This window comes from Camelina sativa, chromosome 17 (genome assembly GCF_030686135.1).
Source record: "Camelina sativa cultivar CO46 ecotype springtype chromosome 17, ASM3068613v1".
Lineage (NCBI taxonomy): Eukaryota > Viridiplantae > Streptophyta > Magnoliopsida > Brassicales > Brassicaceae > Camelina > Camelina sativa.
In genome coordinates, this window is record NC_141896.1 from 2,356,141 (window position 1) to 2,367,422 (window position 11,282).

Here is an 11,282-nt window from a genome sequence, read left to right on the forward strand (position 1 = left end):
CTTATGGGCATGTCTCCATTGGCCAAATATAAAACTTTACTCCACGCTAACCAAGACATATCTTCGGCCGACGTTTCTTACAGATATTTATTACGAATTGCGTTGCTAGTTCAAGAAATTAATATTTACATGTACAGAGTCACAGATGAAGGCAGGCTAGCTATGTTATCCGTTTCATGCAGTGCTTTTAAGCGCGTTATCTTTATATAGATTCGTGACCTTCTCTACTCTATCATCCAAGGATACACATGAGCTATATGCAGTGCTTTTAAGCAAATATATATAACAGATACAAGAAATTATGTGTTAAGTAAACAAATCGATAAATTACATCTAATTATGATAATATTATAAGATTTTTTTATAAGTGACAATAGAAGTTTCAAATAATCAAATACAATATTAGAGTTCTCATCACTCGTTTTATTAGCTGGTTAAATAAAAAATATCGAGTTCCATTCAAGAAAAAAAAAAAGAAGAAGCAGTCGGTAGTTTTTTTTCTTGGCATTCCAAAGGAAAAAACTAGTTTTAATAGAATCAAATTTATATACGTTTGTTTTATTAAAAGAAAAAAAATGTTGTGATTTGAATTGTGAGCTCAGGTTATGTGAACTGTGGTCTCCCAACTGTTCCACCCGAAAATGAGACAATAAAACTCTAGTTGAAAAAGAAAGAAAGAATTGAATGCGCCCATGGTTCACATTTCTATGAATAAAAGAAACTACACATGGTCTTGCGCTCGGACTTAGTTTTTCAATATGTATTTTAGAACCTAGTTTTTTCAGTCTGATGATTCCAAGTTATATCACATCACTTAGCATTGTTAAATCGTTGCAAGTTTATAAACTCACAAGTCTGAACACATTTAATAGACCATATATAATCATGCATAGAAGAATAGTACCTTATACTGCTAATTTGATTTAGCATGCAAATATAAAACATGGGGTTAATTAATATACATATAATATATTGTCAATTATTTAAAATTTCAAACTCGCCATTTAAATATTCTCAATTAATAAACCGTATAAGAATCCATATACAAGTGATGAGACCTACATTGATACAAGTTGTATCATACAACAAATCATTTTTACAGAGATTCCAATGTGTAACCAGGGGAATTAAATGTGACTGTGAGAGACAACTTCTTCTTTAATACGTCTTCTCTGTTTTTTTTTTTTTTGTTGGCAGAGTAAATACTAAACACATACACTAGAGTGATTGATTCTTTACCTGATGGAATAAACTCATGTAGTATATAGTGTCATCGGAATATTGGTATAGCAAGTAGAAAAGAAGTGTGGAAGTCTTTAGTTTTAGACTTTAGGGTCCACTTGATGGAAATGGTTCTTTCGAGGAACATTCTTCATGATGAAAAGATGAACCAGATGCTTCCATTTGAGCTACCCACATAATATCAAAAGTTACGTACGACGTGTAGCACATTCATTCTTCATCAAGTATACGACATGTCACATGGACAACTTTATTCTTGATAAAAAGATGTTCATGTTCCTTTGTCAAGTTTTCAATAACGGAAGTACATCGATAATATATACCTGCAATCCTTAAGACCCATAAGCTGTACGTCCGAGTGAAGTAACCACAATGAAATTTTGAAAATATTAAACATTCAAATTAACTTTCAAGAGTACAGCTGCAGAGTTAAAATCACCCAATTGGATCACTTCCGCCATGATGATTTTCGACCTTATTAGGTGTCAAAAATAGCTCGAGCATCTTAACGTACAATCATATGGCTGGCTGCTATTGTGGTTCTTATATCACATGTTAGCTACTATACATGCCCAAACTCCACTCCCGAATCACAGGATAACTTTTTGTAAGATCTTTTAATACAAGGTCAGTTTCACTAGCCCAGTAGTATATATCATTGAGTAGTAATAACCAGGCCCGGCCCGTGGCAGAAGCCCACCAAGCAAGTGCTTTAGGGATCATAGCGTGTAGTGTGGTGGTTAGGTAATTTGTTCTTTGTCCTGAGTTCGAGGGTTCGATTCCCCCCGTCTCCTTTTCCCAACAACGTTTTATTTTCTCCCAAAAAAATATAAACGAATTTCCAGAATTCTAATAATAAACTTAATTCGTTAAACCCTTTTATTTTGGGACTCGAAACCCTAATTTCGCAATTGCGCCGTCTCTCTCTCGCACCGGAGAATAATGAGTACTACTTCTACGATGGCTGCTCTTCCGCCGCGTAACCAATCGAAGGTTGACCCGAATAACGTGAACAGAGCCGTGAAATCTCTGTTAAAATGGTGGGACTCCAAATCCAACAAGTCCCAGAAGAACTCAGAACTGAACGAGAACGAGAACGAGAACGACGGTTTCGTCTACCTAATCGTGACAGTGAAGAGAATCCCCCAGTTAGATCGGACTAACCCAATCATGATCCCTCTCCCACATCCTCTCATCGATCTATCCGCCGAAGATTCGCCGGAGCTCTGTTTAATCATCGACGACAAACACAAGAACAAAATCACAAAGGAAGCGGCTTTAAAGAAGATCGAAGCTGAGAAGATCCCGATCACTACCGTGATCAAAGTCTCGAAATTGAAGTCTGATTTAGTTAAATTAGAGAAGGAGAAGCGTTGCTGCGAGCTGTACTTCGCGGAGAGGAGGCTGATGCCTGTTTTGCCGAAGCTGCTTGGGAAAGAGTTTGCTAAGAAGAAGAAGAACCCTATCGCGGTTAACTTGAGGCATGGGAACTGGAAAGAGCAGATTGAGAAAGCTTGTGAATCGGCTCTGTTCTTCGTTGGTACAGGTACGTGTAGCGTTGTTAAGGTGGCGAAATTGTCAATGGGAAGGAAGGAGATTGTGGAGAATGTGATGGAGAGTGTAAATGGGATTGGTGATTCAGTTCCTGGTAAATGGAAGAATGTTAGGTTTTTTCATATCAAGTTGCTTGAGAGCATGGCATTGCCTGTTTATGAACAAGTTGGACATCCTTAGCTTTAAACACTGATGATGATTCGATCTGGTTATACAATTTAGTCACAGGTTTTGGATTTGTTCTTCTGTGGAACTTTTTCTCTTATGGTGATATGCTGTAATGTGATCAGATGATGATTATGCCTACTAGACTAGAGAAAACTGTCTAGAATGATTATAGTGTTTTTGAATGCAAAAATTTTGATTTTCCATGATGAGTGAGTGGGTCTTTTGGTATACTTGAGATATGCAGAAGGAATCACATGAATCTTATATGAAAGCACCTTTGTCATGACGGGACAGGATGGTTTTTGTTATGTATTTGAAAGAATCTAGTTTTCCTAGTTTATGAAATTACTTTATCTTGGCAAAGGTATATTCCATTGAACTTTCTTCGTTTCACGATTCGCAAGATTTGGTTTCATCTTCAAGTTTCAATTCTTGGTGTTTTTCCCAATCTATGGATATATGTGAGTTGAATGTTTGGTCGATATCTTGTCCAAACGGCAAATATGATTTGATGAACTTTGATGTGTGGATTGAAGCTCATGATGGGATGAATACTAGTTTCGGTATCAGTGAATTGTTTTGGTAGACAGTATACAAGAAAACACTTGTGATCAATGATGAAAGCAAAAGGAACCAAAAAAAACTAAAAATTAAATGGTTTGCAAATGTCTTTAAAGTTAAGCTTTATATCTAAAAATGGGAAATATGATTGGAGTCATAAATTTTGATACCCATAATGGAGTCATTAGAATAATCTAATGGAGTTCTATTAACTTAAGTATAAATTTAGTTATCATTATTAAATAAGAAAGTAGATTTATGATTGGAGCGTAACATTCACGCGCACACTACTAGTCTTCCGTGGGTCCACCTTTGTCTTTGAACTCTTTTTGAGAGAGAGGGGAAAAATAGACTTTACTCAAATTAGTTCAGCAGTGGTTGAGAGAGAAAGTATTGAGAAAAAAAAAAGGAAGCACATGGCTTCAGTACCATTGGGGCCTCAGCCTCATGCTCTTCTTGCTCCTCCTCCGCCGCAGCAGCAGCCGCAGCTTCTTCACGACGGTGACGCTTCCAAACGCCGTTCTGAAACGGATTCAGATAAGGTTTATTCCCTCTCTCCCCCCCTCGTCACTCTCTCTCTCTCTCTGTTTTGACGTTTGTGTTTGGTAAACAGTACACATTTGAATTAGAGTTTGGTGGCTGTTCTAGATCTACTCCGATCTAGCTCCTTTTATCTTTTATTATTCTTTGTTCCATGTCTCGGTAGAGTAGAATCGATTTGTATTCTCGTGCTCATGTTATTGTTCGTTCCTCGTTTCTGATCTGAGCTCTTCACCGGAGAGGTTTTTTTTTTACTCCGACAGGAGCTTTTTTTGATATAGGAGACTGCGTTTTTTTTTTTACTTTATATGTTTGCATGCACTACAGCTATAGATTGAATTACTCTATGATTTTTCCCAGCTACAACTTCAAACTTTCTCTCTACCGGGAGATCTAAGCAACAGTAATCTTTTACTAATCTTGTGCAAATTTTAGAGCTGAAATATTTGGTTGCGATTGGCTAACCTACAATGTTCATTCTTCAAAGTACAATTTACTTGTACATCTCTGAATTCACTCATGGCAGGTTTTAGAGTATTTCTATAGTTATGTTTTCTCTTGGCCCATTTGCTTCTCTATCTCTCTCTCTCTCCCTCCCGACATTTATTCTCCATTTTTTTTTACTTTGGCTTGTCCTTCACTCTGGCATATAACTTATTCTATTTTACTTGTATGCTTTTTCTCTGGCAGAACTTACCTCGGTGTAAATGATAAAATTTGAAGTTGGTTTGATTATTTATGTAATAATAGCATTCTTATACTGTCATATTTACCCCGACGCTTGTTAGAAGCAGTAAATGCCTATTACTGATTATATGTGAGGTGGATTGCAGGAAATGACTGCTGCTGTTATTGAAGGAAATGATGCTGTTACCGGTCATATCATTTCCACTACCATTGGCGGCAAAAACGGTGAACCTAAGCAGGTTCGCTTCTAATTTTTGCTTATGATCTCCCTCTTACTACTTTTTGCCTAGTTGAAGTAATTATGATCTCTTATCTCAAACTTCTTTTTGTCCCCTACAGACCATTAGTTACATGGCTGAGCGGGTTGTTGGAACAGGTTCATTCGGAATTGTTTTCCAGGTATATTGTGCTCCTCTGTGCTTGCTAGCATTTACACGTCATAAATCTTATTTTTACTCTCTGACTAACCCAAAAATTTACTATGGTAGGCGAAATGCTTGGAAACTGGAGAATCTGTAGCCATTAAAAAGGTCTTGCAAGATCGACGATACAAAAACCGTGAGTTGCAATTAATGCGATTAATGGATCACCCAAATGTCATTTCCTTGAAGCACTGTTTCTTCTCCACAACCAGTAGAGATGAGCTCTTCCTCAACCTCGTTATGGAGTATGTACCTGAGACTTTGTACCGGGTTTTGAGGCACTATACTAGTTCAAATCAGAGGATGCCAATTTTCTATGTCAAACTTTACACATATCAAGTATGCACTGTTATTTTACAGTTTGTCTCACAAATAACCTCAAATATATTGGACTTTGAAACTGATTAAAAATATCGAATGCAGATCTTCAGAGGTTTGGCTTACATCCATACTGTTCCTGGTGTTTGCCACAGAGATGTGAAACCACAAAATCTTTTGGTACGTCAAATAGCATGGCTTGTGTTTTGTAACCTTGACTAGTTTTTGGATCTAACTTTCTGGTGCATACTGTAGGTTGATCCCTTAACCCACCAGGTTAAGCTGTGTGACTTTGGAAGTGCAAAAGTATTGGTAAGGCTGTTATCCTTTCATTAATTGAGTTTCTTGTGTTGTCTACTTGCTTATGTATCTACACATGTTTTTCATGAGTTAGTATCTACACATGCAGTCCATGAGTTACCATTGAGTGTGAACTGTACCACTTATATTGCTTTCTCCAATACTCAGAAGTTATATGGCTAAGTATAGGCGGTAGCAGAAAAATTCTCAGCCTCGTGAAAGCATTCATTTCATGCATTTCTGTTTTGGTAACCCTTTAAAATATTTTGGCAATACATTTTAGGTCAAAGGTGAAGCAAACATATCATATATATGCTCCCGTTATTATCGAGCTCCGGAACTCATCTTTGGAGCCACAGAGTATACAGCATCCATAGATATATGGTCTGCTGGTTGTGTTCTGGCAGAGCTTCTTCTTGGCCAGGTTAGTGTGGATTTCTCTATGCGTTAATCTCTGCAAAAGTGCCTGCCTGATGTTTTACTATCTCAAACTCTCTCTCTTTCTCTCTACAGCCATTATTTCCTGGAGAAAATTCAGTTGATCAGCTTGTGGAGATCATAAAGGTGAAGTCTCCTTTACTTATACCTGGCTAGTTTTTCTCTTCTAGGTTTATAAGATACCTAGAATCTAGTATATTTGTTACCATAAGTTCTTGCTGCCTTGGTTTAGGTTCTTGGTACTCCAACTCGTGAAGAAATTCGATGCATGAACCCAAACTACACAGACTTTAGATTCCCACAAATCAAAGCTCACCCTTGGCACAAGGTAAGTCATCTCACCTTTTTTTCTGGTCCAACAATTACTTAACGTACACAGTAGTCATAAAAGCATGTCATTTATAACATCAACCGTATATTGTACCCTTGACCTCCAGGTGTTTCATAAGCGGATGCCTCCAGAAGCCATTGACCTTGCATCTCGGCTTCTTCAATATTCACCAAGTCTACGCTGCACTGCGGTAAGTAGTCTCTTGTGATAACTTGTTTTTGACTTTGAGTGAGATGGAGTGGAAATATAGAAGCTCGTTTAAAGTGTTAGGATGGAGCTGAGACTTATTCTGACATTTGTTTTTCTTTGTCTCTTTAGCTTGAAGCATGTGCTCATCCGTTTTTCAATGAACTTCGAGAGCCAAACGCCCGTCTTCCAAATGGCCGTCCATTACCTCCATTGTTCAATTTTAAACAAGAGGTAAAAAGTCAATCTAAGCTCCAAAAAAATGCTGCTTTTTTTGTCCTGGAACTTCACCATAACCCAATTGGTTCTTTGTATGTGGAAACACAGTTAGGTGGAGCTTCAGTGGAGCTGATCAACAGGCTAATACCTGAGCATGTGAGACGACAGATGAGCACAGGATTACAAAGCACTGTGCATGTCTGAAGAAAAAGAGAAGAAATCAGATTGCATGTCTGAAGAAAAAGAGAAGAAATCAGATTTACTACTTCTATTTGATAGTTGACAGGTTCAACAATATTTTAACCACGACTATTATCAGCTTCTATACCCTCTTTAGTTAAGTCAGATTCAGCTTTTTTGAAAAATCAGAAGCTGATAATTGCGTCTATTTCTTTTATTCCTTAGCCTATAGAGTTGAGAGAGACACTGTTCCTCGTTGTATTTTTGTATATGTTTTTGTCCGTAAAACAATTCTGACAGATTCGTGGAGAAAAAAAAAACGAGGTGAAAATATTGAACAAATGTCATGTTCAAAAGTTAAGCTACAAGAACGCCTTTTCTATTTATTTGCCTTGACACAATAACTAACAATATGGCCTGATGATTTGTGACATTTGTCTCTGAAATGTTACTTAGGGGAAGATCTGCATCTGTTTAGTTTATTACAATTTTACAAGTGGTAGGAGTGTCAAAGACAAATACCAATCATGTACCTTAAAATTAAAAATCCCTTACAGGCTAAATTTACCATAGCATAAAACATGATCGTAAAGTAATGGATTCTTATTTCACTTTTTGATTGCCATAGCCAGAGATAATCATATGATGTCTCACCCTAACCAAATCTACAATCCTCCACTCTAGTTAGAGCAACAACCCATTCTCTTAAGAACCGATCCGTCTTCTTTAACGTTTATCGTCTCTCCTTTGCCTGGTAAATCAGCCGACGATCCTTCTCCTCTGTTCGATCCATCCACGCTTCTTTTGCTCACTATCTTGTGGATCTGAGTGAGCACTTCAGTGAATGCGTTTTGAACATTGGTTGCGTCTAGAGCTGATGTCTCCATGAAATACAGAGATTCTCTCTCAGCAAAGGCTTTAGCCTCTTCAGTTTTGACTGCCACTAAGTGGCGCAAATCGCACTTGTTCCCAATGAGCATAACCACTATGTTTGGGTCTGTGTGTCCTCTTAGTTCCCTTAACCATCTTGCTGCATTCTCAAAAGTCGCGTGCCTTGTCACATCATAAATAAGCAAGGCACCTACAGCTCCTCTATAGTAAGCGCTTGTGATTGCTCGGTATCTATCAAAAGCATAAAGAAAACCCATGTATAATCTTAGACATGATTAAAAGAAATACGAAGACAACCACAGTAATAATAAGTTAAGTAACATATAACCAGACGGGATAAGACTATCTTCGATAAACATACTACTCACAGAACAATCGTTTTAGAGGCAATTCAACGTATCTACCAAATGGACACTTTTGTAACGTAACAATCACAGAGTTAAGGAAAGAACTCCACTGCAAAATTCATAATCCATCTATGTCTAGTGCAAACTAAGACAGATGAGATTTTAAAAATGTTGTTTTCACCAAGTTTATGGGGTTTAAAAGCTAATCAAACAAAAGCTCGGAAACCTATCATTGTGTGAAACAGACGGAACAGCACAAAACAAATACAGTAACAGATGTTTAGATATAAACAGTATGTAGCAAGTCAAGTATCTAAAAAAAAGCAAACACTTTTACTACGGGGATGGACCTAGAGAGGAGAGGATTGCATGACCTGATCAATCAGACCTATATATGAGAGATACAGATCTATTACATAAGAATCTAATATAAGCACAAAACCTACGGCACATAAGAAAACCATTAGTAGCCTAAAAGTGATAAAATTCCTAAGTAAATTTGCAGAGTTTGAGCCATGATCAGCATAGCCTGAGACAGTTCTCCAAACATGATCAAGTTCTAAGTTTAGGCAATCAGGCTTTGTTTAGAAATAATATAATTAAGGTAGTAGAGAGATCAAAGAATCAGAAATTGAACAACCACACTTTTAACTTCTGAGATAATTAAAAACACCAAGTCTTGATCTTTACAACACCAAATCACTCCAAACACACAAGTCCAGATTCATGAATCAAGTAAGAAGGAAAGAAGAAGGGAGGAGACGAAATCGGACCTCTCTTGACCAGCAGTATCCCAAATCTGAGCTTTGACGACTTTGCCTTCGACTTTGAGTGTCTTGGTAGCGAACTCGACACCGATAGTAGACTTGGATTCGAGATTGAACTCGTTCTTTGTAAACCTAGAGAGCAGATTTGATTTGCCGACACCTGAGTCTCCGATCAACACGAGCTTGAAGAGGTAATCGTATTCTTCATCGGCTTTGTAACTTGACATGATTCGAAATTTGGGATTTAGAGAAAAGCTGAATTGGGTTTACTCTCTCGTAGGTGTTTGTTATTTTTGATGATAATGATTCAGATGTTGATGAAAACATTGAAAAGAGCTTTTTGTCGGGTTGGCGTAATATCGCGTTTATTGCTTCTCTTTAGAAAGAGATTTAAACCGATAAAATCAAATTAAAAAGGTTTAATTTTTTTTTTAAAAAAAATCCGCTTGATTAGTTGCATAATTAAGGAGATTTTCTAAATCCAGTAATGTAGGTGTTTTAACAACTTCCACTCACAAATTATCAATTTTAAATTTCAGTTTTCTAATTTAAATACTACTTTTAACTTAACAAAATTTATGGAATAATTAGGAAAATATGTTGCATTTAGTTGCAATAATACATAAATAAATCAAACATAAGCCTCAAGCGAGAGAGCATCACGAGTCAATAGAGTATTGTATCCTCCTATCATGATCGACAGACTATATAATATGGTGTTTTTTTTTAAAAAAAAAATTGACTTCGTGTGTGTTCAATTCGTGGCGTACATCGTCGCGTTGACTTCGTGTGTTAAGAGTATCCTAACGACTCCATGGCTTTCAGATTTTCTAGATCTTTACAACTAGTTTGAACATGGTAAACAAAATGATGCTTTCAAATTTTGTAGATTATACTTGTTTTGTTATTCATAGACAACGTTTCAAGACATGAATAAATCAGAGAATAAATCCTCTGACAAATGGAAGAGTCCATACCCATGTTGCCAAAGGATAAAGCTGAGCAATTCTTGCGCTTGGCAAGAATCGATATCTGGCCTAGACCAATATGGCGACTCTTCCACCAATGCTAAAACCACTAGCCCACCACATGAACGTTGTTGCTTCTTCAAATTGGCACATAAATGTGCACTGCACTCATTCAACGTTCAACAAGTGGTACGTAACGTAGTGGATTTGCAGTAACTTTTAACTTTGATATATCAAAATCATCTCGATCCACTAAGACAAATCTTGTAAATACAACAATCCAATAACATTCTCTTATATATATATATATATATATTACTTTACATAATTTTGTTTTTTTTTGTCTTCTCAATATATATTAAATTCAAATATGTGTGTCCACTTTATAAATCACAACAACAATCTGACAACACAAAAAAAATCTTATCGACGTTGTAACTACAAGCCTACAACTAATCATCAATCATTAAAGACAAAAATTATAGACAAAAGTGCAACCAACAATTAATTGACCAACTAGATGATTGACCAACAATTAATTGATACATATTTTTATAAAAATACAACCCCCCATATAAAATCTATTCCCCATATGCTTCCATATTTTTATTCCACTAGCTATAATACAGAATAATCCAAAAAAAAAAAGAAAAAAAAAAAAAGAAAGAACGTAAGAAACATGATCACCCCGGCTCACCACACGCTCAAAAGTGTCCCCTGTTTTGACACGTGTCAAACGGTCCAAAATAAGGTCTTAGACACGTTTGGGGTAAGCGAAGATAGAAAGAGAGCACTACTACAACAGTACTACTACTACTACTAGCCCAAAGCAAAGCCAAAGGTGGTCCACGTCCACCCCATTCAATTCAATTTCAATTTCATTTCATTCACAGTGTTCACAAAAACATCGCAACACGGCATCACGCGTCCTCACGTTCTTCCCTCCATATCACGTGTCTGCTTCTCCACGCGCTTACGACTTGCGCGTCACGATACTCAGCACATACGCCAGCTGGCAATAGTGCGAGTCCGGCTGGCTTTTTAAACTAGCCTTATCCACATTTTTCTAATATACGGAGACTACGCTATTCCCACTTGGCTGTCTCTTCTTTCTACATCACCGTCGCATCCCATTGGTCTTCAAGTACGTTGTTAAATGACAT

At 37.0% G+C, this 11,282-nt stretch overlaps 3 protein-coding genes across 3 annotated transcripts; 2 read left to right on the forward strand and 1 right to left on the reverse strand.

The window, feature by feature from the left end:
- Positions 1-1,999: 1,999 nt before the first annotated feature.
- On the forward strand, positions 2,000-3,170 carry LOC104754794 (uncharacterized). The gene has a single exon (XM_010477063.3). It carries the CDS (start codon positions 2,185-2,187, stop codon positions 2,974-2,976), a length of 792 nt encoding a protein of 263 aa, XP_010475365.1. The 5' UTR covers positions 2,000-2,184; the 3' UTR covers positions 2,977-3,170.
- Positions 3,171-3,317: 147 nt separating this feature from the next.
- LOC104754795 (shaggy-related protein kinase iota) lies at positions 3,318-7,511 on the forward strand. Its single transcript, XM_010477064.3, has 12 exons — positions 3,318-4,067; positions 4,899-4,991; positions 5,092-5,151; positions 5,241-5,513; positions 5,598-5,672; positions 5,748-5,804; positions 6,076-6,216; positions 6,306-6,356; positions 6,463-6,558; positions 6,668-6,751; positions 6,880-6,981; positions 7,075-7,511. Exons 1-12 carry the CDS (start codon positions 3,942-3,944, stop codon positions 7,168-7,170), a joined length of 1,254 nt encoding a protein of 417 aa, XP_010475366.1. The 5' UTR covers positions 3,318-3,941; the 3' UTR covers positions 7,171-7,511.
- Positions 7,512-7,570: 59 nt separating this feature from the next.
- On the reverse strand, positions 7,571-9,832 carry LOC104754796 (ras-related protein RABA1a). The gene is made up of 2 exons (XM_010477065.2): positions 9,158-9,832; positions 7,571-8,268 (listed from the first exon to the last, which is right to left on the reverse strand). The coding sequence occupies exons 1-2, from the start codon at positions 9,376-9,378 to the stop codon at positions 7,827-7,829; spliced, it is 663 nt and encodes a 220-aa protein (XP_010475367.1). The 5' UTR covers positions 9,379-9,832; the 3' UTR covers positions 7,571-7,826.
- Between the last annotated feature and the right edge of the window lie 1,450 nt (positions 9,833-11,282).

Coding starts and splice junctions, on each gene's coding strand:
- LOC104754794 (XM_010477063.3), top strand. CDS start 2,185: ATGAGTACTACTTCTACGATGGCTGCTCTTCCGCCGCGTAACCAATCG.
- LOC104754795 (XM_010477064.3), top strand. CDS start 3,942: ATGGCTTCAGTACCATTGGGGCCTCAGCCTCATGCTCTTCTTGCTCCT. Junction 6,217..6,305: donor CAGAGCTTCTTCTTGGCCAG/GTTAGTGTGGAT, acceptor TTCTCTCTACAG/CCATTATTTCCTGGAGAAAA. Junction 6,357..6,462: donor AGCTTGTGGAGATCATAAAG/GTGAAGTCTCCT, acceptor GCCTTGGTTTAG/GTTCTTGGTACTCCAACTCG.
- LOC104754796 (XM_010477065.2), bottom strand. CDS start 9,378: ATGTCAAGTTACAAAGCCGATGAAGAATACGATTACCTCTTCAAGCTC. Junction 8,269..9,157: donor GATACTGCTGGTCAAGAGAG/GTCCGATTTCGT, acceptor TGCTTTTGATAG/ATACCGAGCAATCACAAGCG.